This window comes from Sapajus apella, unplaced genomic scaffold, assembly GCF_009761245.1.
Source record: "Sapajus apella isolate SASKATOON/1434 unplaced genomic scaffold, GSC_monkey_1.0 scaffold9, whole genome shotgun sequence".
NCBI classification, from domain to species: Eukaryota; Metazoa; Chordata; class Mammalia; order Primates; family Cebidae; genus Sapajus; species Sapajus apella.
Window position 1 is genome coordinate 5,066,718 of NW_022436949.1, and position 27,316 is coordinate 5,094,033.

The 27,316-nt window shown below is 32.9% G+C and overlaps 1 protein-coding gene across 4 annotated transcripts in view; it reads left to right on the forward strand.

The window, feature by feature from the left end:
• The window catches only part of PCDH17 (protocadherin 17), a 101,188-nt gene that overhangs the window by 31,447 nt on the left and 42,425 nt on the right, over nucleotides 1-27,316 (forward strand). For 3 of the 4 annotated variants that reach the window (XM_032277320.1, XM_032277321.1, XM_032277323.1), the window contains 2 exons: nucleotides 5,273-5,331; nucleotides 5,466-5,638. In XM_032277320.1, the coding sequence (XP_032133211.1) occupies nucleotides 5,273-5,331; nucleotides 5,466-5,638 (232 nt within the window). The remainder of the gene's footprint in view (nucleotides 1-5,272; nucleotides 5,332-5,465; nucleotides 5,639-27,316) is intronic. The other variant, XM_032277322.1, reaches the window with a different exon arrangement.

The window sequence follows — 27,316 nt, forward strand, 5'->3', positions numbered from 1 at the left end:
CAGTTTTCTACTAATTTTTTTAGTTTTATGATTTACATCTAGGTCTATGCTCCATGTTTGAGAGAGACAAAGAGAGACAGTGTATATGTGTGTGTGTGTGATGTGTAAGGTTCATTTCTACTGAATTACATATTGAATTGTCTTTTCAACTTTGTCAAAAATCAGTTGTTCATATTTGTGTGGGTCTGCTTCTGTCTTCTGTTCCATTGATGTATGTATTCATTCTTTTGGCAATATGCAGACTTCATTAGTATGGCTTCAATAGTAAGTCTTTTTCTCTCTCTCTCTTTGAGTCAGAGTCTTGCTCTGTTGCCCAATCTGGAGTGCAATGGTGAGATCTTGGCTCACTGCAACCTCTGCCTCCTGGGTTCAAGTGATTCTTGTGCCTCAGCCACCAAGTAGCTGGGATTACAGGCACATGCCATGACGCCCAGCTAATTTTTGTATTTTTCTTTAGTAGATAAGGGTTATTTCACCATGTTGACCAGGCTGATCTCGAACTCCTGGCCTCAAGTAATCTACCCACCTTGTCTTGGCTTCCCAAAGTGCTTAGAGGTGTGAGCCACCATGCTGGGCCCAATAGTAAGTCTTAAAAGAGAGCAGTTTAATTCCTTCAGAAGTTAATTCACCTTTTTAAAAACTGTTTTGACTATTATAGTTCATCTCCTTTCTCACATTAATTTAAGAATCATCTTGTTGAAATAAACAGAAAATTTTGCTAAGAATTTGCATGGAATTATGTTACATGTGTACATTATTTGGGGTCTGAATTGTCTTCCAATCCATAAACATATATCTCTCCACTTATTTCCGTCCTTTGAATTTATTTCATTGTTTTTATAATGTTCAGCATAAAAATCCTATACATTTCAAAAAATATTTATTGAATAATTATTTGATAGGAGCTATTGTAAGTGTATTGCTTTCAAAATTTTTGGTTTCCAGTAGTTCATTCTAGAATATAGAAATATGATTGATTTTTATGTGATGACCTTAAATATAGCCACCTTGCTTAATTTACTTATTAGTTCAAAGAAGTTTTGTTTGTTTTGGCTCCTTGCTATTTTCTGCCTAAACAAGGTTATCTGTGAACTCAATGATATCATCTGTGAATTTTTTTTTCTTTCTCTCCAATTTGTATGCCCTGTATTTTTCTTGCCTCATGGAACTTATTAGGGCTTTGTTAAAATGATGAATAGAAGCAATGAGAGTGGACCTCTTTATTTAGGAAGAAAACTGAATCTTTCAGTATTGAGTATGGTAATAGCTCTACATTTTTTTGTAGATGTCCTTTGTATAGTTGAGGGAGTTTCCTTTTAATCCTGGTTTGCTGAGAAATATTATTAACAGATGTTGAATTTTGAATTTTGTCAAATACTTAATATATTTAACTTTTTGTATTTAATATTTTAATAGTTAAAAAATCCATTTTCACTACTTTTACTGTCCTTTTAGATTAACTTCTTAAAGACATGTAAGTGGCCATATCAAAATAACCTACTTCCACAAATAGAGAGCTTTCCTAGTTTCAGCCAGCATGACTCAGTTTCATTACATGCTTTCTTTTGACCTTTTTCAGACAAGTTTCTTAAAAATTATAATAACTTTTTTCAGAATTAGAATCAGATAGTAAGTTGTAGAAGATTGCCTATCCTTAGGAATAGTTTATTACTAAATACTGCTGATAAAATTGTTGATTTTTAATATCATTTATAAATGTACCATAGGTTGCTGAATACTAGAAGAGAAAAAAAGGCAAATAATCAAAAACGGTACATTTTTCAAACTTTAACCACTTTAAGTCTTTGCTTGCTTGCTCACTTGTTTATTAAATAAGCAAAGAATATCTACATTTTTATTATTTTTAACACACCAAAAAATGACAAAAATCAATATGATGTTATTTCACATCTATTTTGTTATGAGGAAACAATCACTATTTTTTAAAAAGATAAATTTTGTCTCATTTATTATTGATTTTTTGTAGATTTTCAAATTGATCATCATTAAGTTTTTAAAATAGCTACTTGAAAACATATATGGAACTACTCACCAAATGTAGGTATATATGATATTTTTAATGATGAACAAATTCTCATGTTTACATGTTTATCATATAAAGTCACTGTGTTCAAGTTAAGTTTGAAGAGAAAACACTGTAGTGATTAGTTTGCATGAAAGACAAGGTTTTCAAGCATTGTAAATATTCATATTTAATTATCCTGCTAAGTCGTAAAATGTAGAAGTATCTCACCTCAAATTCTACTCTCTTCCAAGACTTAAAATTTAAGAATTATACATGGACAAGGTAAAACTCAATATTTAGAGTTTAGTGTTGTAAAATATGTGAAAGCTCTTCTACTTCTAATTAAATGATGCTGTCATACATATGGTTTTTTTCTCTGTTTTTCATTTTTCTATAAAAATACTGTTATTTTACATTCAGATTACTTTAAATGAATTTTCAGACACCCTTAGAGTCTAGATAATGAAAGTGTTACTTTTTATATTAAACCAGTGTGATTTTAATCGTGAATTAGTTATATGTTTGTTAAAGGCCAAATGGCTATGACATTATGGTAATTATATACACATACAATCTCTCATATTCCTATTTACTTTAATGGATGAGTGCAGACATTATTAGTAAACTTCTGTTACTCTGCTAGTGATTAAATTGCAAACTTTTAAAATTGTACTTTGTGAAATTCTATAATTAGAAACTGACTTCGTTTTTCTACCTCTTTTCACCCTCTCACCCTACTCCTCCTCCTTCATGTAACTTCCCTTTCTTTCTCCCACTTTCTTTCTCTTTCTCAGAGTTTGTTTGTTTAGTTTGTTTATTTTTGTTTTTGAGACAGGTTGCCCAGGCTGGAGTGGTGATGCTTTCACAGCTCACTGTAGCCTCGACATCCTGGGCTCAAGCAATTTTCCCACCTCAGCCTCCTGAGCAGCTGGGAGTGCAGGTGGGCGCCACCACATCTGGATAATTTTATTATTATTAATATTATTTATCGAGATGGGTTCTCAATATGTTGACAGTGCTTGCTGATCTCGAACTCCTGGGCTCAAGTGATTCTCCTGCCTCTACCTTTCAAAGTGCTGGGATTACAGTCATTAGATGAGACATCCCACCCAGCCTTTCTTTGGCTTTCCTTTTGTTTTCCCCGACCTCCCTTCTTTTCTCTCTTTTTCTTGTTTTTCTATCTTCACTAGGACAATATTCGGTAGCAGTACCATTGCCCAGAGTTCATCAAATACTCAGGCATAAATACATGTGTGTGTGCACATAATTTTAATAACTCTTCATTCAATGGAAATAAGATTTTATTTCTTAGTTTAAGTTTCTTATTTAATTAGAAATGCTTAGAATTTTAATAATATGCAAACCTTTTTAGATACTGTTCCTATCAAGACGAGAGAAAAAAGTTTCCTCAGCCTAATTCCTTGTGTCTAAATGAACAGGGATCCACATCCTATGAGGCTCCACTTAATTAAAACCATTAAAATTACAACACTACTTATAATAGTACTTATATTTTCTAATTAGAGTTTTTGATTTCACATTACATTTTATTGTCTCTTTGATAACTTGGATTTTGTTTTCTTAAAGTGTTCTAAAACACTCATCTTTAGCTCTCAACTGACAGCAATAGTGGATTAGATACATGTGTTTGGCCAATTCAAAGGATGAATTAGAATTTATTAAGTTAAAATGTGAAGTGACTAAGTAATTACAGTTTTAAAATTTCTCAAATTTTTTTTGCAAACATTTTTGCCACTGGTGTTGACTACTGCTATTAACATTACTAGAACATCAAGTTATCCTTAAAACTGATATTTTGTCAGTTTTCCATTACTTTTTAAAAAGTAAGATACTTCAGTGAATCTAGAAATTGATATAATACATTAATGGAAAATGTCTGCTACCAACTGCTAGTAAGACGGTTAGGAGTGAGCAACGAATCCACCTTGTTCACTTTATCTTTGCATGTACTTTGATAAAGGTCATTTGCACAAACCAAAAAAGGTTGTATGTTAAGAAGTTTGTGAGCGCTTTTTCTGTTCCCAAACTTGACACTGAAACTTACATAATACTTTAAACTATCATTCTTAACATGTTCTTTTCTTTTTTCAGTAATCGCTCACAAAGCCAAATGCTCTATATTACTATATGGGATGAAGAAAAAAAGAGTATCTTATTTTAAATTAGCCTGATTAATAAGGAAAGCACATATTGCACTACATTAAGTCTTACCTTGGGCCCTCTGCTTCATGAATTGCATCCTCCCCGTGTCACTGATACTTGTATGCTGGATGATCTTGTAGGAACCCATAGCTGCTTCAGAGTATAATGCCGTGATATTAACTGATACAGAAAACAGGAGAAGCTTTGTCACTGAGTCAGCTGCAAGAAGAAGTAATGTGTATGAATGTACAGTATAGGGAAATCTATGAAAGATCCAGTCTCTTTCTCCTAAAAGACTCTGTTCCATGATACAAGGAGAATTCAGTTCTTTTTGGCAGACCTCCACATCAGTTTGGAAGCAGTAAAAACAACTGCAAAAACAAGCCTGGTTTCTCAATGTCTTTTACGCTCATGTTTTAAGTAACACTTTTTATCTCTCTTATTTTTGTTTTACTTTGTTTTAATAACTAGAAAGTGAAATAGAAATCCATTTCCACTGGATTGTTTGAATATAATTTCCATAGTTCAGATGTAGCTGAGAATAAATTATAGAGATGAGTTCAACCATATGTGATATGCTTGTATCCATTACAGGCCAAATTTGAAGAAAAGGCCCTGCATCTCTTAATTGAGGAGTGGATGACTTTAAATGATATTACATCAAGAAAGCCATAGAATCCCAGCAGATGATGCAATTATGTTTAAAAATGAGTATTATTAAATAATTCACACTTTTAATATGGAGAAATTAGGTCATTTTCCCACTCCTCCCACAAATATTCAATCTTAATATCTAAGTAATTAAACAACACAGACAGTGTTATCCATCCTGGTACTAAAAGAGAATGCCAGTTATGACAGGCTCATTGTTTACTTTAACAGGTAATTTGTGGACCGGAATCATTTAATTGTTCTGAGTACATAATTACATGTCAGCAATTTCCAATTTAATTAAAATGTACAAATCTGAAGATTAAGGGAATTTTTGAATTATTAATCATTTTTCCACTAGGAAATCTTGTTGCTCTGCAGGAGATTTGTCCAGTGTACAACTATACGTATTTTTTTCCTTCTCTTTCACAGACAGACAATTTTCCCGCAGAGCCCAATTACATGGGCAGCAGGCAGCAGTTTGTTCAAAGGTAAGGCCTATTAAATAACTTTTCTCAGCTTCCCCATTTGCATTCGTGTCAAAATTGCTTTGCAAGAAACTACACTTCAGATTCAAACTAGTAGAGACAACACTTTCTCTTCTTTTTCTTTATATGTATTTCAGTAGCTCCACGTTTAAGGACCCAGAAAGAGCCAGCCTGAGAGACAGTGGGCACGGGGACAGTGATCAGGCTGACAGTGACCAAGACACTAACAAAGGCTCCTGCTGTGACATGTCTGTTAGGGAGGCACTCAAGATGAAAACTACTTCAACTAAAAGCCAACCACTTGAACAAGGTGAGTGAAGTCTTCCAATGCTTACAAAGTGAAAAGCTTAAGCAGTCATTATAAACCTATTAGTACTAGAGTTGCACTTTATCACAGTGGAATGGACCATTGATACTATATCAAAGAAACAGCAAATCTTGAGGTTGCCACAGACAAAAAGCAACCATTCAATAACAGTCAAAACAAAAAAGGATGGCCATGGATATCATTCATCAATTCTAGAGTAAGAACTTGACCAAAGTCACTTGATTGTTCTTATTTCATAGACATTTCCTACCCTTTCCTACTTGGGTTATACTATCAAGGAAAATATGGTATATTAGCTAGATAGTTATATTTATAAATTTACCGTATAAAAATTAGTAAATTAGTAAATTCAACACTTATTAGGTAAAACAAAATCATTGGAATTTTATAGCTCTTACCAGTGTTTGTTGGTTTATCATTTTGTTTGGATGTTAAGCTTCAAAATAGTTTTTCAAGAGTAACAGGTAAACCAGAGTTTTGACTTTCTTTTAATTTACATCTAAGACTACGTGGATATCAAATAAACATGAACTTTTTACTCTGATAGAGATAATAAAGAAATGTGTCTTAATAAATGCATATATTTTTGTTAAATTTTATCTCTAATTTATTCATCTCATGGCTTTTTATCAATTTTAAAATTGTTTTTGTTGTTTCAAATACAATAAAATGTTTCCTAATGATTCATCCATAGTATATTAAACTACTCTTACGTATAAGACTTAAAAACTGAATAGGCTTTTATGTTTTATTGTAAAAAAATGAAAAGACTTGTAGTATAAATCAGGTTTTACAATTACAAATGCACTAATTAGACTAGTTGATATAGTAATAGTCTTCAGACTATTAATAGTATTGAAATATATTTACACTTATTATTTCAGTTGTTTTGAATAACAAACTACCTTTAAAATATGTGAACTTAACCTCTAAGTCATTTATTGATTAGTGATGCATAGAAAGTAAATTTTTACCTGTAGGGCAGTCTGTTCTATCATATATACATCAACATATGTAGTGTTAAGTTTTCTAGTCACATTAACATGTTTAATGCAAATATTAATACACCCATATATAAGTATATACATACATGTTTATATACACTTCTTTATATTTTTTTAAAACAAAATTAGTATATATTTAGTATAAAATATACATTAATATTTTTGCACTAAATGCAATTACACTGAATTTATTTTAAGGTTGACCTCACAAAAAGCTGTTTTCTAAGAAATAATTGCTAGATCAATTACTTTTTGCATGATCTTTTAACATAGCAACTTTCTGTGTTAATATTGCAATATCGTTTTACAATTATTTTTAACCAAAGCAATGTGAATACTTATTCATTATTTTCATTTTCTGAAAATTTGTATGTTTACTTGAAGTGACTTAAGTAGTCATAATGGGCTGTAGCTCTGTGATATGATAACATATATGGATCTTGAAGACACATTTTAAATAATGGATTGTTGAATCTTGATATGTAAATACACAGCATGATATAGACCCTTCTATGTGTATGATACATAAAATGATCAATAGATAATTGATTGGCTACTATTTATGAAACTGCCTAAAGTAAGTAAAAACTGTTCTATCTTTACGAGGAACTCTGTTAATTTTTTAAAAATGAGCAAATCAACACAAACAACAACAACAGAAACAACTGCTGTTCACATTAACTGCTTAATTCCTTGCCAACCACTAACTTAGCAAGGTATTTGATTAGAGTGAATTTTATGTATATTCTCTTATAGAGAAAGAAAATGGTCTTATTTATTATGTATGAAAGTGCTGTTTATTCTAAAAAGCTCTTTTTCAATTTTGATATTGAAAACTGAAGTCTAAGGAAGGTGATTATTATTATTAAGAGAATGCCAAATGTGGCATATATTTTAATTAATATTGGACAGAAAATAATTGCTAGTCTAAGATTAAGAATGCCTATAGAAATGTCTCTTGTAAAGTAAGAAGTTTCCACACATTCCTATTTGTAAATATAGGAAAATTGTTATGAATCTAGAAGATACTCTTAAGTAATCTATGAATTATGCATAAAAGAATGACTTCCAATTTAAAGCATGATTTTAAAGTTAGTTAAAATAATATTTCACAGATTGATCCATTGATTTGATGTATTCATTCATCTAAAAAATATCTATTAATGCTTTGAATATGTAAGGAAATGTTGGATTATTCAGAAATGTCAAAAATAAATTTGACTTAGAGCCTGCCTTTATGTAATCATATGTAATGAATTACAGATGGGTGATCTCCCTCTCTTTCTTCCCCTCTCCCTCTTCATGTTTCTCTCCTTTGCTTTCTCTCCTCTCTTTCCTCTATGTCCTACTTCTCTATCTATCTCTCAGCTACATATATCTCTTTATCTATCTCCATTTCCTATGTCAACTGTTTCATCTGTCAGTCTCCTGTCTTTCAAGTATCTATGTTTGTATCTGTCTATCTAGATTTAGAGGAGGGGACTACACTTTATTGAGTTCTTACCACTTACCTTAAGCAGTGCAAACTTAATTTCAACATTAGGTTTTTTAACCTGCAAACTTTAAAAAGTTTTTATTTTTATCTTACATATAAAAATTGAACTAAATGGAAGTTTATTAACTGCCACAGCAGGCTGGAGTTTAATCCTAGGTCTGGGTATGGCTCTACCTCTTCTCTCTTCTACACATCCTTGTCTCCAAATGGGAGACTGCTCAAATAACCATTTTGACTCATTGCTATGAGAAGATATTGAATAAACATCAAAAAGTAAGTAAAAACTTGAGTTAATGTGTGTAAACCAAGGAGAAAAAGATCAAAATAGCTCATATGCATTGATTGAACTACTGTATTCTGCTCAGTATCTGAAATACATTATCCTATTTAATTTTCATAGCATTTATAGATAGAAAAGTACTGTTACTCTCACATTCAGTAGATATTAAGTAACTGTTAAGTGACTTTTTAAAATGTTCTGCAGTCATAAGTAGTAAAGGCAGTATAGGAATAAAAACAAATGCATTGAAAGCCTGCCCTTTCAAACAATGTTTTATACTATTCATATAATGAGTAGTTTACTCAGAAATAATGTTAAAGTGTGAAAGAAGCAGGTAGCTATTGTCTTGATCAATATATTTAGTTATTTTATTTGAAAAACATCATGAAAGACAATTCCACAATTACGTCAAACACATATATAAATAACATATATAAATTTCTTTATAGATTAGAGATGATGACAGCCATATCCAAATAATTATTTCACGTAGATTTCAAATATTAAAGCCTAATTTTAATAGTTTCAAAATTATCCTAAAACCAAGTTTCTTATTATGAGAAAAATTAGAACTAAAAGAAAGGAGATCCGTTTATCAGTCTTTTTCTCTTACTAAAAACTTGTAGCTGGGCCTTACACACATTTCAATTAAAATTCAGTAGCATATTTTATATTTTTGTATTACATTGTTTTCCAATTTAAATGATCTCATTTTAGAAAAATGATGTTTTATATTTAAATTGAAATATTTCTTTAATTTAGAAATGAAAATCAATTCAAAAATAATCTGCATATTTTCAGTACTTTCTTTGTTAATAATGGTTTTCCTTTGGAAAAGACAGGCCTTTTGAGATTTGATTTTATTAGCTCAAATATTCTTTTTTTTCCTCATCTTTTGTGCAGTTAAATTTTTTCTATTTGTTCTGTTTCTCGTATTTGTGTATTTTTGCTACCATTAATTTAATTCCAAATACATAGCAGAGGTAATATATTGCCTATTATTTTTTGCAAAATAATTTAAAAGAATTCAGCAGTTAATTGAACGTATGATGTACTGTATTATAGCTGAAGACAGCTTTAAGGATGTAATGTTAATAAACTCTTTAGTAGAGAGAGGTTATTTTTTCTTTTAGTGTGATGGGAAATAATTCAAAGGATGTACCTAGTTTATTTCCATTTTATTGCATGTTTGTGCCCTAGTTTTCTATTAGTTAATTAGATTTTCTCCATACCCCCCCATCCTTTATAAAATATAGTAGCTAGGTGGATAGATGAAAAAATTCCAAATATTTTGGAAGTTGTATAGTACCGTAATAGCATATTACTTAAGAAAGGTAAATATGTATTTTTACCTAATAAGCCATTGTTTATTTTTTAAATGGCAAATTAAAAAAAGGAATAGTGAGCAAAATATATCTGATTTATTATTTTACTGATTTTAGATTTTGGGAGAAGATAAACTGATTTATATCAAGACCCAATGAAAATAAATATAATATTGTTTCTGTAAAAAGAGCCACAAATAGTTCTATAAAGAATACAACTTTTATGAGTTTATGAAGCTAATGTTTTTTTTCTTTTTTTTTTCTTTTCTTTTTTTTTTTTTAAAGACGGGGTTTCACCATGTTGGTCAGGCTGGTCTTGAACTCCCGACCTCAGGTCATCTGCCTGCCTTGGCCTCCAAAGTGCTTGGATTACAGGCGTGAGCTACCACGCCCGGCCAGCTAATGTTTTCTTAAGCCTCAGAATATTATTCATACTTTAGCTTCTTTAAGTAAGTACTGTACCTTTGAATTTCTATCCATTAGAAGCCCTGCAAATTATTTTGATTGTTAGTAACAACTTTTCTTCAGTAAAAGATTTAATAAGCATTTTCTAAAATTTAGTAGTCTCTATTGATTTCTAAATAATAAATTTACAGTCCTCATAAATGCTTACCAGCAATTTCTCTGAGCGTCTTAATGATGCCTTAGTGATTGTTCTCAATCTTCCAAGGATTATCAGTCTTCTGATATCTTTATAATTGACTGAAACCAATTCCTTGAAGACTGAAGCTAGTGGAATAGAATTGTATATTGATAATTCTGTTGACAACCTGTGCCAGAAGTGGTTGTGGGAACATCACCAATTCTAACATCACCCTTGTTGAGTGGCCAGCTGTTGGTCCCTTCTCCTGTGACTGGATTCAAAGGCTTCTCTGCTTCCCAGGGATTGCCATTCGAGTTCGTTCTCATTTTTTCATTTTATTTAATTGCCTTGTAATTTCTAGTTTTCTATTCAATTCTATGGCTTCCCTCTCCTGCCTCTGCTGTTAGAAAATCTGAGTTTTTAAATTACATTCTGAATTAAAAACATTTCATAATGAAATTCCTAATTCAAATCTAATTTTTAAAATCCAGGAACAATTGACAGTAATAGGAATATCAAATATCTTTGGTTTGCTTTAGTGAATTCCAGTTTTAAAACTAAATTTATTTCTGAAGGATAGCCTTTTTTTTTCATTCTAGAAAATCACAGAAACTAAAGCTAATAGATATTGTTTGTTTCTTTAAGTCAGTATTTGAATTTTGCTTTGGGGTGTGGGCGGGCGGGGGGGGGGGGGCGGCGGGCACCATAATCAAAATAGGCTTTGGTTAGTCTAAATGAGGGCAGTCTTTGTTATGTAATTTCACAGTTGCCTGGGGGTAAGGGTGGGGGAGGCTCTGAGTTTCACTCCCTCAACTCTCTCTTTCTAATTCACCATAGAATTACTGAAATTTCATCATATTTCTAATTGTGTTTGGAAATGAAACTGACTAAGAAATTTTCCATCACCTGTGTTCTACCATAAAGGAACTATTTAAGAAAGCAGTAGCAAGGAAGTATAAGTTGAGGCTTGTGCCCACCTGGTTGAGTGTAGAACCACACATTCAGATCGTGTGAAGTTCGTGAGCTAGAGGTTTAAGGTGCTGAACACAAATCACTTACTTTAGCATCTTCCCTACAACTGACACTAAAAAGTGGTAGCAATTCTGTGTTCTAGTCTGCCTAATGGTTACTGCACTTCTGACTCTTCCAATCAAGCAGTCTAGGCCTTTTCCCAGAGCTTCCATAACACACAGCAACTAAACTGTTCTGGGACCAAAGAGAGGGTTGAGCTGCTTATTCTTATTTCCCAATAGCGAGATGCAGAGGAACTGGGAAAGAAGAGAATTTATTTCTGTAACCGGGTACAAAAATATCGCCAGACCAACTCAAAACTACAAAGTTTTCCAGAGCTTACATACCCTCTAAGCTATATGTCTACGTGTAAGTGTGTAAGTGTGCATTTTTCTAAAGACATAAGTGATTAACTTTTTCTAATCTATAACTAAGGTCAGAGTCCTGAAGACCTTCCTCCGGAGCCTCAGTAAATTTACTTAATCTAGATGAGTTCAGGTGCTGGAGGGGTGGAGGGGTGATTACCCTCATCTTGTCTCCTGCTAAATCATGGAGGTTTGGGAAGTTCCTTTAGATCCCCAATAAAACTTGTTTGTGGAGGTCTGGGAAGTTTCTTCAGACTCCCAAGAAAACCTGTTTAATCCTAAGGTTTAATTTGACTTACAGCCTGCCTTTATGTAATCATACGTAACTAATTCCTGTTAAGAATTCCTTTGTTATCTTGTCATGCTTTAAGGCCCAGGAAAGGCCTAGGCAAGACTATTGGTGGGCTTTTATTACATTCCAGACTTTGTTTAGGGGCACTGGCTCTTTCAGCTTTTAATGTTTAACCTAACCACACAGTCAGTGCTGAAATAGTTGTCTTGAAAGCCTGCTGGTCAGCTGTTAGTGAGACCTGACCTGCCACAAAACCACTTCCACATAACCAAGATGACGGTGTCCCTCGTCCCTCCTTGTAGCAGCCATCTGCCAGTCTCTGAAAACAATTTTTAAAAGAAATGCTGCTGTAAGCTTATTAATAGTAAATTTGTCTTAGGAAGAAAATAGAAAATTACTATCATATTCGTATATGGGGGACAGGAATAAACTACTGAATATTTAATGCCAGAAAAAAAGTACTTAGAAATTTTTAAAGACACTGATGCTTTGTAATTCACATAGGTGGCATGTAACAAACTGCCCGATTTGCCAGGACTTCCAACTATTTCCAAGGCCGGTAAGGTTTTACTAGAATGCATTTATCTAATAGCATCTCTGTTTCAATATTCCCACCCTCCTGTGCTGTCTTTCAAGAGTTTCAAAATTCATCTTGGTTTATGATTTCTGGATAAAATATTTCCCAAATTTTAAGCAGCTTCAGTTTATTTTTGCTTACCAAACTTTGCAACTGCCCCATAGTTCACCTAACTTTAAAAGTTTCAATATCATTTTCACATGTGCAAACATCTGCTTCTAGAATCAAGAGGCAGATATAATGAAAATAGAGATTTTATGATCCTCATATTTGTTCCTCATTGTAAAGTCTCCTAACAAGTGTTGCATAATTTACTATGGACTCATGATTTTGAGAATCTTCTTGCTTTAGTAAGGACAGCAATGACTTTTGCTAAAATTAAGGAATGTTGTTACTGTATTTCCAAAAGTCCTAAAAGGATACCCTCTCCTGCCTTATAATTATTGTATCTTTCAAGTAAATATCTCAACACATCAGAGGATTTTCCTTTTGAAGTTTTATTATAATGACAATATTTTGTTTTTATTTTTTATTTCATTTTATTTCTTTCTAGAGACAGGATCTTGTTCTGTTTCCCATGCTAGAGTACAATATTGCAATCACAGCTCATTGCAGCCTTGACCTCCTGAGCGCAAGTAGTCCTCCTGCCTCAGCCTTCAAAGTTGCTAGAACTACAGACATACACCATCACATCTGGCTAATTTTTCAAATTTATAGAGATGGGGTCTTGTTTTATTGACCAGGCTGCTCTTAAACTCCTGACGTCAAGCAGTCCTTCCACCTCAGCCTCCCAAAGTGCTGGGATTACAAGCCAGAGCCACTGTGCTCAGCCTTATTTTGTATTACAAAAAATCATGTACTATTATTAAGTGCACTTTTATTAAACTAGGAGAGTGCTCATACACTATTAAAATTCAGACTAGTTATCAGCATCAGTTAATTAAGAACTTAAGGAAATAATTTTGTTAATAGTTCTAAAACATCCCCCAGAAATGTTCTCTTACTTCACTTTAAGAGTATGTTCCAATATTAGAAGTCCTCTGTTCTTTTAAGAGCCATATTACAAAACATTATGGTAAGAAGGAACCTTTAAGTATAACACCTCCATTTTATACATAAAAAAAAGACAGTTTCCATTGAGTCTTCAGGTTAGTGGCAAACGCAGTATTAGTTCCAGATTTATGGTTTTCCATTCTAGGGTTTTTTCTATCCTACCACGCCATTTCTGTAATACACAATAGAGACTCTGAAGTCTCCAAATAAGCACAGCACATCTATAGCAGCACATATGCCACTATGCCACTACTTTTGTAATGATAATGGATTGCTTAGTATTTTATTTGAAATTAGTTTTTGGGATATGGAATTCTAAAGAAAAAAATGAATTAATATCTAAATAAATGGAATATTAATTGAATTACTTAATTAGTTGTTTTAAATGTTAATATGTTAATTTTCTCTAAAAGTCCAATGTTTAGATGTTTCTTAGAATTGACTCAATAATGTAGAATATTTAATTTTTTTTTAAAGATGGCAGGAAAAAAACAAAACACAACTTCAGTTAACCAAATCTTTGAGAAAACCTTCAGAAAACAATTAGGTAGTATAAAACTTGATGTGTTATTGTATCTTAGGATTGGACTTAAGTAGCTGCCTAAATAATGGTCCAGTTTACTAAGGTGGTGAAGACACGATGAGGTCACGCAGGGACAACATTTGGGTTGTATAAAGAAGAATTTAGATTTATTTCATTACCTGAAGGAAATCTGAAGATGTAAGTGGTCATGTTTGAGAGCCTGATTCTTGATCCTTTAACGTATATTGAATGAAAGCTCTAAAATATATCAATCCAGATGTACCCACTGAAGCTATTGTGCTATCACTGAACACTAGGATGTATATATTTTGTTAATCTGTGCCCAATATCCGCATTTCTCTTACCTGTTGATTGCGGATTCTTTCCTTAGTGTTGTGAAGAATCATGGAAACAGGAAAGCTTTTTACTCATTTATTTATTCACTCACTGTTTTAAAATAAATAGCTAGACCACGGAATATAAAGATGAGCTGAGGCACAGACTGGAACCTCAAAGAGCTCACACTGTCATAAGAGAATCCGACATACAAACTATGAGGTCAGTGCAGTGAGACATATGTCCACAAGATTCATATAGAATGAAAACCCAGCCCAGATTTAGGGAATCAAAGAGAATTTGTGGAGTAAGAGACATTTGAGCAGACCCTTCTGCTCACTTGGCAAAGTGAAGTCGGAGGAGGCAGGATGACAGGAAACACTCAGAAGCACAGATGAAGTGAACCAGTGTATGGCAAGTTGCTGTTAGGTGCAGATGAGTAGGGATGTGTGAGACTAGGAATGGCAGATATGAGACTAGGGAGGTGGCTGGAAGCCCAGTGATGCGAAGCCTGATAGAGAGCCATTAGGGGTGCTCAGGAGGTAACATTGCAAACTTGCATTTTAAAGAGATGATGTTTCTGGCAATGTGTCGGGAGAAGGAAATAAATTAGGAAGCTTGGGAAGTAGTCCAAGGCAAGACAAAATGAGGCTAGAGTGGTGAAGAGGTAGGAGGAATAAGCAAAGTAAACGATTGAAAACTTGTTTTGAGATATGCCACTACTTTTGTAATTATAATTGATGGATTAGTATTATATTTGAAATTAGTTTTGGGGATAAGGAATTCTAAAGAAAAAAATGACTTAATATCTAAATAAATGGAATTTTAATTGAATTATTTAATGCCTTAATTCAGTTTTTAATGTTATATATGTGTTAATTTTCTCTGTGTCCAATGCTTATATGTTTATTAGAATTGACTCAATAATGTGGAGCATTTAAAATTTTTCTTCAGAGATGCTAGGAAAAAAACAAAACACAACTTTACCTAACCAGATCTGTGAGAAAACCTTCAGAAAACAATTAGGTAGTATAAAACTTGATGTGTTATTGTATCTTAGGATTGGACTTAAGTAGCTGCCTAAACAATGGTCCAGTTTAGTAAGGTGGTGCACATAGGGTGAGGTCACTGCAGGGACAACATTTGGGCTGTATAAAGAAGAGTTTAGATTTAGACATGTTAATTAGAAATGTCTAAGGCACCCATATGGAAGTATCAGAAGAGGCAGCTGGCAATTGCAGTTTGGCAATCAGAGAGGTCAGGAGGTATAAACTTGCAAGTCATTGGCATAGAATTATACTTAAATCCAAGTAAATTAATGTGAAAGAATATAGGGAGAAAAGATAATAGGATTTATAACAAAATTCACAGAACACAACACTAAGAAGCTAGGAAGAGGAAGAGGTCAGTAATAGTTCAGCCTGTTAAGAAAAATACTTGGTATGTTCTGTGGGAATCCAAAATCTAGAGACCCATAGGTGAAGTATTTCACTGAATCCTACAGTTTTTAGATTTCATTTCCAGCCGAGTATAATTGATAGCCAAATTAAGTCAATATATTAGTTGAATAGTGCTGTTTCTGTTTAAAACAAAATATACTGAGCTGGTTGTATTTTATGAGTCACAAGCTAGTCCTGAGAGCAGCACCAAATATGTGATGATGTGTCACTGGCATAAATATATAACCTTTTCAAGCTCACTATTTTGAAAAAAGAAAAATTTACTTGAAAAAATCTGTTTTGAATTTTTAACTAACTTTCTGTCTAGTGCCCACTATGCATATGGGACTGTCTCAGTTGCTATGTTGAATGCTTATTCAGCAAATATATATTGTATTTCTGGTATGTGACGGATACTGTTTCAAGTGTTGAGGATTGAGTAGTACGTGAAATAAATATTCCTGCTCACATAGAGCTTACGTTCCAGGGAAGACTTCTAGCAAATTCCCTAGACTTGCTTGGGACTCCTGAAACCTATTTTCAAAGAATTTACAGTCTAGTAATGAAAATGAAATGTATATTGAAAATATAGTAAAATGTAGAAAATAATGGATTTTTGTTTAGGTATAAAAGAAAAAGTCTGAGACTTCTAAACAGAAGGGATAGAATACTAATTATTCAGTGAAGGTTTCATGTAAGAGTTAAAATTTGACCTGGGACTTAAGAGATGAACAGGATTTTAAGGAGAAACTTAAGCAGCATAAACAATCATGGAATATAGACGGTATATATAATGTTTGAGGGATAATGAATTGTTTGATGTATTTAGAGGAGAATGGACAGAGAAAGAAGAGTTTTCAGTAAGAACAGGAAAGCGTGGTCAGTAAGGAAGGAGAGGAGTAGGAAGCTACTTAGTCACAGTGGCCAAAGCTAGGCAAGAAGACACAATGTGGATTCTTTAGAGAAATCTAACACAATAAAGTTCAAGAAACACCTATACAATCTGACAACTGACAGATCACTCTTGATTTCCATGAGAGAAGTTAAGATGTTAAAAGATAAGAGATTTCAAAAGGATATATATCGTGGCACAGAAACTCAAATACTGCATGATCACACTCATGAGGAATCCCAAAAAGCTGATCTCATAGAAGTAGAGTCAAATGGTGGTTACCAGAGGCTGAGGTGGTTGAGGGGTTGGGCTAGAGGATTAGAGAGATGTTAGTCAAAGGATGTGTAATTATAGTTAGGAGAAATAAGTTCAAGAGATCTTTTGTCCAGCATGGTGACTATGGTAAAAGGCGATATATTGTTTTCTTGAGGAATGCAGAGATAGTGGATGTTAAGTGTTCTCCCTACATAAATAATAACTACTGTATGTGAGGTAATACATTTGTTAATTCACCAGGTTTAACTCTTTCACAATGTATATATACCGCAAAACATCATATTGTATATGACAAATAGGTTTTTTTTTAAAGAGAAATATGCCAAGTAATTATGGTCAGAGATTGGAGACAGAAAGTTTCCTCCTGTTTCAAGAACACTTAGCAAGTAATGGAGAAGAGAAGGAGCTGGGGTAGCTAAGGAAGATAGTGTTGTGGATGAAAAATGCTGGCTGGATGAGGTGACTCAAGCCTCTAATTCCAGTACTTTGGGAGGCTAAGTCGGGTGGATCATCTGAGGTCAGGAGTTTGAGACCAGCCTGACCAACATGGAGAAATCCCTGTCTCTACTAAAAATACAAAAAAAAAAAAAAAAAAAAAAAAAAAAATCGTGGGCTATGATTGTGCATACCTGTAATCCCAGCCACTGGGGAGGCTGAGGCAGGAGAATCCCTTGAACCCAGGAGGCAGAAGTTGCAGTGAGCCAAAATGGTGCCATTGCACTCCACCCTGGGCAACAAACACGAAACTCCGTCTCAAAAAAAAAAAAGAGAAAGAGAAAAATGCTTTGACTATTCAAGAAAACAGTATCAATATACTGAGGCAAGTGATCCAATTAGGAGGAAGTATTGAAGGATTGGACTAGAAAAAGGATATTCATTGAAGCATAATGGGGAGGCTAGCTTAAAATAAAGATAAAAACTCTTCTGTAAAGAAAAGAATAAAGAAATAAATTTAAAAACATAAACAGAGATGTGAAAGAAAAGGGTAAACAATTACTGATAGTTTATAATAGGTGGCTCCAATTTCTATAAAGTGCAAGGCAAAGTCCATTAATCTCTTATTTCACATAAACAGTTATATAAATGACACTCAGATACGTAAAAATTCAGAGAAGCTCAGAAAATTACCAAGATATTCTACCACAAAGTGCACATGTGTCAAAAACACTTGTGGCCATTATTTCATATTTATAATTGGTAAAAAAAAAAAGAAATAGGAGCATGATATATCAAACAAAATATTTTAACATGTTAAAATTAATATTTTCTTTACTTTTCAATCTCAGAGTTCTCATGAATTTTTGAAAATTGAAGTTATGATATATAGGTCTATAATTCTTGGAACTGAATGATTTCCAGAATTAAATTTTTTCTGATCTTAGAAAGGTGCTATAGTGTCTATACATACATTATGTAGTATTTCCACTGGAATCTGTGCCAGTATCCATAATCAAACACATTAACATTATCCCAGTGAAAAATCTGAATATTCACAGTAAATGGGGTAAACTAATAATATAAGTAACCTACGTCAGTTCAAGTCAGTTTTATTCACCAAAAAAGTAACAAAGTTACTTCCAGATATGAATTTCTTTTATTTTAAAATTATGAATAAGGAATATGCAGTCTTATATTTAATTTGCCTGTTACAGCTTTTCCTTTTTAAAATTCTTGATGACAAGTTATATTGATGATGATTTAAGTAGTCATATAATGAAAAATATTATCCACTATCAAGAGAAATTATTTAATCTAATATTCTATGAAATCATAATAGAATTGTGCAGTTAGGAATCTTTGGACTGGATACAAAAAAAAGGAGTATAAGTGGTGATGGACTATTTAGTCCAGCCAAAGTAAATATGATATATATTTACTTTGGGAAGCAAAAAAGTAATCTAGACACATGATAATGTATAATCATGGCATAGGATCATTTTGAAGAGTGCTTTTAGGATTTGCAGACCAATAACCAATGCACTCTTATCTGTGACACTGGGCTTATTTTTGAAACAAAATATATATTTCATGGAAATTGATTTGTCTTCCCTAGATTTCATTTTCTTTGAGGGTTTGAAAATTCATGTTGAAAAAAAGATTGTTTTGTTTTGTTTTTGTTCTGAGTCATTTTCTTTCTAATTTGAATTACTGTGTTCATTATGTAAGATTCTTTATACAGACATCTGACCTTTTACCCCTATAAGCTAGCGGTATTTATAGTATTTAATGGGAGATGGCAAGAAAACCTGAGAAAATTTTAATGCATAAAGAGTAACTTCATGATGTATGCAAGCATTACTCCACTCTGCTAAAAAAAATAGACAAAAGTTTACATCTTAAGTAAATATAAATCTGATCATTTTTTCTTTACTCATGGGGTTATGTTTTGATGTTTGTTCAAGGCCAGGTCTCATTATCATTAATAAATATACGATTAAAGTAATTAGATGAATATTTCTTCAGCACTCATGTATATGACACCGCTTTTGCCATCAAAGTGTCTTTGAGGATATCAACTCTATTAATCTAGCCTTAATTCCACTAGGTAAATGTTATATATACATATACATGTGTGTGTGTGTGTGTGTGTGTGTGTGTGTAATTGATTTTGCTAGAGAGGTAAATAAGGAATGACTTCACAAATTAGATGAGCTTTTAATAGGGTCTTGAAAGTAGGCTCTATCAGATGAAAATATAAAAATTACAAAAATTGACAGTAATTTAAAAAGTGAATTGAGTGTTTAAAGGTGGGATAACAGCATCATCAAACAACTGGAGATGTAGCAAGTCATAGCATAATCTAGAAATGGCAAATAAATCAAAATATTTTTACTGGATTGTAGGGTTATAATGGAGATAAATTGGACCAAAATAATTTGTTGGGGTCACATTATGAAGGACTTTGAATGCCATACTAATGAGGATAAATCTTCTTTTGCAGACTCAGTAGAAAGCTTTATTTTCAGTGTGGTTACCTAGTCAGGTTGTTGCTTTAGAATGATTATTTAATGATACTCCTGAGGAGGATTGGAAATGCAAATAACTTGGTGCCCAAGCTGATCATTCATAAAGTTTCAGAAGGACAGTGGCATGTTTAAAACTTTCTGATTTTTGTGTATTATAATATCATGTAATTTAATTGCTGTGCCCAAGACTTTTATTGAAATTATTCTGAACAGTAAGCATAAATCACAAGAAATATTATACAATATATCGATTTCTGTTTGTTGATGATAATCAGAGTTGATTTTTCCCACTCACTTTTACAGCAGAGCTGACACCTGTCCCTTAAATATAATTCCTAATGAAACTCTTAAAACAGTATAAATATATAACAAACCATATAAACTTATTCAATCAGATAACAAAGATCAGCTAGTAATAAGAGGTAATTTGAAGAAAAAAATTATTAAACATCTGCTGTGTGTCAAGCATTGCAGCAAGTGCTTTTAAACACATTTCCCCTCAAATTGATGATATTGCTGCTATCACCTTTAAAAGATGAAAACCTGAGCATCAGAGAACTGACGTAACTTGCCCATTTTGGTGCCTTTAGCAGTACAGGAGTTTTCTGTCTTATGCCATGTCTGTGCTCTTTTTTGCTTATTTACAGTCTTTTTTTTTTTTTTTTTTGAGACGGAGTTTCACTCATGTTACCCAGGCTGGAGTGCAATGGCGCGATCTCGGCTCACTGCAACCTCCGCCTCCTGGGTTCAGGCAATTCTCCTGCCTCAGCCTCTTGAGTAGCTGGGATTATAGGCACGCACCACCATGCCCAGCTAATGTTTTGTATTTTTAGTAGAGACGGGGTTTCACCATGTTGACCAGGATGGTCTCGATCTCTTGACCTCGTGATCCACCCGCCTCGGCCTCCCAAAGTGCTGGGATTACAGGCTTGAGCCACCGCGCCCGGCCTACAGTCTTAAATAATGATGTGCAAAGGAGAGTTTGCAGAACAGTTATATATGTTGCTTTTAAAAGGCAAGTTGAACTGTACCCTTTATAACTAAATTTAAAGATTTATGGAGAGTACTTCAGCACCACCTATAGTTATCTGATTGTGATTATTTTGGTGCTTATATAGATGAGTTGCCTTTACCCAGAGTAATCTCTATTTTATTGCTACAGAGTCTGCTCTGTGTTGACACATTAATACCATTTAAAAATAATTTAATTTCTATATACTCCTAAAACCACCCTTATATATGAGGCCTAGCTTATTAATATATAACCACTGGTGAAAACAAGATATAATGAAACAATTCTAAGTATATGGTCTATCTCCCAATTCAGTGTCTTTCAGTGACAAATGGTGCTTCTGATAATTTTGAGCAATAAAGATCTTTTTTTTTATTTTTTAAATAGGGTATTTATTAAGTGCTAGTATGAGTGTTAACGTTTAGAACAATCTCGGACTCTTCCAAGATATCTATATTACACACACAAATTTTATTCCCCTTTAAAGAGACCCTACAATGTGCAAAACATTGTAGTCCCTCTGTATTCATAAGACATTTCACAGTTCTCTAGGTACTTGATCAAAGGTTTTGCATAATTAAAATAGAGCAAGAACAAAGAAACCCCACATACTTGGTTGACTTCCATTTAAAGAATTGTTTTCTCCATCCCAAACCTGCCAGCATTATCTTCACTTCCATCCCAAGCCCTCCCCAGGCATCCTCCTTCTTAGAATCCTCCCATTTACCTAGTCACTCCAGTTAAAAACAAAGGAACTCTTTATTTTTTTCCTTTCTCTTCCTCATGCTAACAACTGTCATTAAGCCGTGCTTCCACCCCTCAGTTCTACTCGAAATTTCTTCAGTTCACTCACCCCCAGCGTATCTCCCTACCCAGGCTACCTTTCTTTCTCAGAATACCCTCTCAGGTCGTCACATGTTTTCTTTGTTGTCAATCACCAACAGTTAGCAAGAAAGTGATCTACTTGACATGTAAATTAGGTCATTTCACTCTTCCAATTACAATGCACACAGCTTCCAAAACAATGTAAACTTTTAACCTTGGCCAACACATCCTCTCTGTCACCCTGCTAGCTCACTCTACAACCAGCTATTGAGGCAGTTTCTTCTTTTCGGTTTTTTTTTTTTTTTTTATTGTTGTTTTTGTACCAACTTGTCTCCACAAGTAGTCTGCAGGCTTTGTGTGGAGAAGAAAATATTTCTGTTATTCTCCAATATATTCCCAATGATTAGATTACAAGAAAAAAAGATTGATCGAGGACTAAGAACACCTGTTAAGGAGAAGAATTCAGAGAACGTGAAGTCGATATTGGGTAAATGTTAAAGGATCTTGATCCGGTAAATGACATGATATCAAACTATTCATAATGTTTAAGCCTTAGGGCAATTCTGTTGAAGTCAGAAGCAGATACAACATTTAATAACTATTCAAAGAATAGAATTATGTACACTTATCTCAGGAAACATACAAAAATTTCACCAGTTTCATAAGATAGGCATTTTTATTTTCATTTGGAATGAAGGAAATAACTGTTCTAAGGCCACTAGAGCTTTTGCGTGACTAAGCCAAAATTTTAGCTTAGGATGTCTAATCCTAATTTCATAAGTATTTTTATTATTTTACAGTGGTCATAGCCCATGTGAGAAATAATGAAGTTCTAAACAGCCCAGGTGGTAGTTAAGAGGGAGTCATGAGGATGATTGTATTTGGAGAATAAAGTCCTTAACATTTTATTGGGGAGTTGGATATCCTTGATAGAATGGTCATTTTTTTTAGTACTAAGAACTTCTGTTAGGTTTTAATGATACTGTTGGGCCATTAAGTAGTATTGGCTGGCCAAAACAATGTGCAAAGAAAACAAATGATTCAATAGGAAGAGTGGAAAGAGAACCTGGACATTGCAAAGAAGGAGTGCAATCCATTTTGAAACGTGTGACTTTTTTACTTGAAATATGTTATTGCAGATGCTCAGAATATAATGTAATCTTGAGACAAAGACAGGAAAACTTAGGTTAGCTTTTAATTTTCTATAACTGATTTTGTACTATAAGGTACATACAAAAATTACAGTAAGTTATAAGCTGACACCTTCAGGAAAATAGTGAATCAAATCGACACTGTGAAATGCAGGAGACAAATCAGCAAAATAACAGCTCATTCTGTGAGTAAATATAATAAGGACCTCAGGTGAGGCTGGTAAAGATTCCTCGGGACTCAAAAATGGCCTTTCCTATTACTGTATCCAGAAGACACATTTCTAAGTAAATAATTCAATTTGAACACCCAGATAGTAGTGTGCATTTATTTGTGAAATGCTGATTCAGTTAGCCATATATATGCACTGATTTAAAAACCATCAATTTAGGTAAGTTAATCTAAAGTGATTGAGATGTAGAGAAGTTAATGACAGAAATGAAAGATTTACTGAAAGCAATCAGAAGACATCACCAAGAAAAGGAATAGCAGCAAAGTACTCACATGTACATAGTTTCTAAAGAGAGGAATAATGTGCCTCTGGGTCACTAGGTGAGATCCCCTAGAATTTAAACTTGTAGGAGAACACATATTTAAAATAATAAAGGTTAAAAGAATGACTCTCCAGAGGCCAGAGTTTTCCAGGTTTCTTTTTTGCATTTTTACTGAGGAAAACAATACTATGTTCCTGCTGACACTTTCCTTCTGTAATATATTGAGATTTTTAAAAACTAGGCTACATAGAATCCTAGAGGTTAGAAATAAATCTCCACCTAGATTTGTTCTTATGAGATGCAGTTTGACTTTCTATATTTGATTACTAAATATATGTTCTGCTTTATAGCCACACATACATATATATAAAACATACATTATTTTGTTTATACACTTACCTTTATATTCAAAGTTTAAATAACATAAGCTCTTCAAAATTTTAAAAATTACACCTAGCCTACATCTCCCAGAATATTATTAACTTCTTAAATATATTGTAATAGTGCCTGGAAATTATACCAGGTTGCTAGGAACTTGTCCTTGAAATTCCAAAATGTAAAAACAATAGTTAATAATGCATTTTCACAGACTTGTTAGTACACAAGTATTCAAAACCCATTATTTATCAACCTAATTATTTCTGTGTTCATATGACAATATTTCATTAACCATCATTTTTAAAATGTTGAATGTTGAAAAGAATGAAAGAAACAGCTTTTTCAAAGCCATGGGGCAAGTTATTGGTTTTATATTATGAGTATTATGCTTTTATGAATAGAGGATAAGTAGTTTACTTAATTGGCTTTAGAACTATGGTGTTATGAATATAAATATGTACATTCATTTTACTATATTTATTACTTACGTATCACCAGTTCATTTGAATATGCTTGATACATGTGTTAGTGCCAGCAATGTTCAAGTGATATGCTATCATTTTCTTCTAACATAACCAAATTTTTCTGATACCGGTTCAGTAATGTCAAACTACCCAAATTCACTTAATAGTATAGCATAGTAATTAATTCTGCCTTGGGGGGAATCTATCTGCATTATGAATTACTTTAAAAAGAAGTCAGATTTTTATTTGCTTTAGTTCAACATCATACTGAAATTGAAGTTGAGTCAATAGTGTGTTGCCATATAAATTCTTATTAAAATCTTCAAAGATAAATAGAGATGATAGATAGTAATTAGTATGTTATCTATAATTTTCTTCTAATTTACTTGAGGGAGATTAAAACTAGTTTGGTCCCTTAGTACTATAAGTATACCCTTATAATTATCTTTATGCTTTTAATATGTAATATCTATTAAAAATATTGGACAAGGTAAAATCTATATAGCAATAATGGTACTGACATATAAAGCATTACTGATTCTTCAAAGTGGTATACATTTTTTTCAATCTTCTCAAATATAGTTTGCATTAAGTGATTCAACAGTTATGTGTACCACTATATAAGGAATGAAAGTGTGAAATTATGTACAAACAAGTCTAAAGCCTAATTCCTGATCTTTTAAAGCTCACTTACCCTCAGTTGCTGTTTGTGTTGTTAAAGCTTTTGGAACAATATGTAGTTTGAGATTGTGCTAGTTATGAATACTAGTCTAAAAATACTTTAAATCTATGAATATCAAGTAATGCATGGGAGTTGAGCATAAAAGTTGGTTGGATTAAAAATTTATCTTACCTGTGGGTGTCTGGTTTGTATAATGAAATCATAATAATTTTTAAATAGAATAAAAAATTGTGGAGTCAGGTTGTGGATGGGATCCTAGAACACAAAAAGGACATACGGCAATAACTAAGGAAACCACAATAAAGTATGGACTTTAAGCCAGGCACAGTGGCTCGTGCCTGTAATACCAGCCCTTTGGGAGGCCAAGGCAGGAGCATCTCCTGAAGGTAAGAGATCAAGACCAACCCAGGCAACAAAGTGAAATCCCCGTCTCTATGAAAAAATTTTCCTAAATAGCCAGGCATAGTGGCATGCACCTGTAGTCCCAACTACTCAGGAGGTTGATGCTGGAAGGTCACCTGAGCCCAAGAGTTTGAGGCTGCAGTGAGCCATGATGGTGCCACTGCACTCTAGCTGGGGTGACACAGGGAGATCTCAGTTGTGACAAATGTACCATACAAATAGAAGATGTCAATAATAGAGCCAACTATTTGTGAGCAAATTGGAACTTTCTGTAGTAACTGCTCATTTTTTCTATAAATCTGAAATAATTCAACAATTTTGAATGTATTTAAAAAATTACTAATGTTAGCAGAAAAGGACTGAGGCCAAATTGTGCAGAACTTTGGATGTTAACCTGAGAATTTGAACATTTTTAATGATCAGTAGGAAACCATCAAAAATATGGAGGCAGAAGCATAACATGATGCAGTCATTTAGGAAAGCTTTTTCAATGACTCCACAGACAAATTGTAGGATGGAAAAGATGATGTCAAAGGGGCCAATCTGAGTCTATTTCCCATATAAAGTGATATGAATCAGAATTTATGTGGTGGTCAGTATGAGTGGAAGGATGAAGATTTGAGATAGTTTGAAATAAATAACAGCGTTTGGCTATTAGATGGATGTGACATCTGTAGGAGAAACAAAGTCTGGGTAATTTAGAGAAGGGATATATTGTAATATAAAAAACTAGATTTGGAAATATGAAAATAATATAAAATTTAGACTTTAAAATTAAGTTGCTAATGGTATTAAACCTAGATAGTGTAAAAAACTTATATTTGAATTCTCAAGGCAAAGTGAAAGTTTAATTGTTTCCTCGAAATATGGTCTACGATTAAATAATTTGAAAACCTCTTGAATACTCAACAAGGGATGCTTAGAATTTTTCAGCCTAGAATGCCACTGTGGTCTGTTTCACAAATCTTTTTGTTATGATGATTGTGTTTTATTTGAAATTCCAGCATTTTATCTTAAGTACATAGTGAGCCACATCCTTTAAATGTATAACTAAGGGTTAGAAGTAAAATAGGAAATTTCCCAAGTGCCGGACTATTTTTTAATGAGTAATCTCTAATATGTATTCAGAATAGTTAAATAATGGTTGTAATAGAAGTCTAAAAATGGCACATCGTGCAATTCCAAATTCAGTTGATAAAATGCAATTTTAGGAAGTTTATTTTATTCTCATTTACATTTCTACTTTTCATTATTAAAAGTAACTTTATGTTCTGTATTTCACAAGTGGAAAGTAAATTACTTTTGAAACATTAAAAGAAGGGTAAATGGTTGGAATTAAAGAATTTGAAAGTGGCCAAGAAAACACCAGCAAATTACTTGAGAGAGAGAGAGAACTAAAACTTATTTCTAGGTGTGTGAAACAAGCCCTTTGATTTCAATGGAGTTTCTTAGAATGTTTTTGTAGGTGTTTTGATGTGTTCAAATTAGAAGGAGCTGGCTATTGGAACAAACACAATCTCAATCTCAATTAGATTTACATTTGCATTATATAGATTGACTCACTTTTGAGGTTCATTCTTTAATAATGAAGCTAACTTCATTTATCTAAATCAAAAATTATATTATCAAAGAAGTACCTATGAAGGAATTCACTTGAAAAAAATTAAAAAGATTTGCTTTCATTATTGCCCTGTATAGTGCCTTTCATTTGGATTCAGTAATTTAAAATATTATGATTAAAATATATAAAACAACTAAACATTAGACCCCCAATTTGACCGTAAATACCTGAAAAGAATAATGAAAGTTTTGTCCACATGAGAGGATGAATAACATA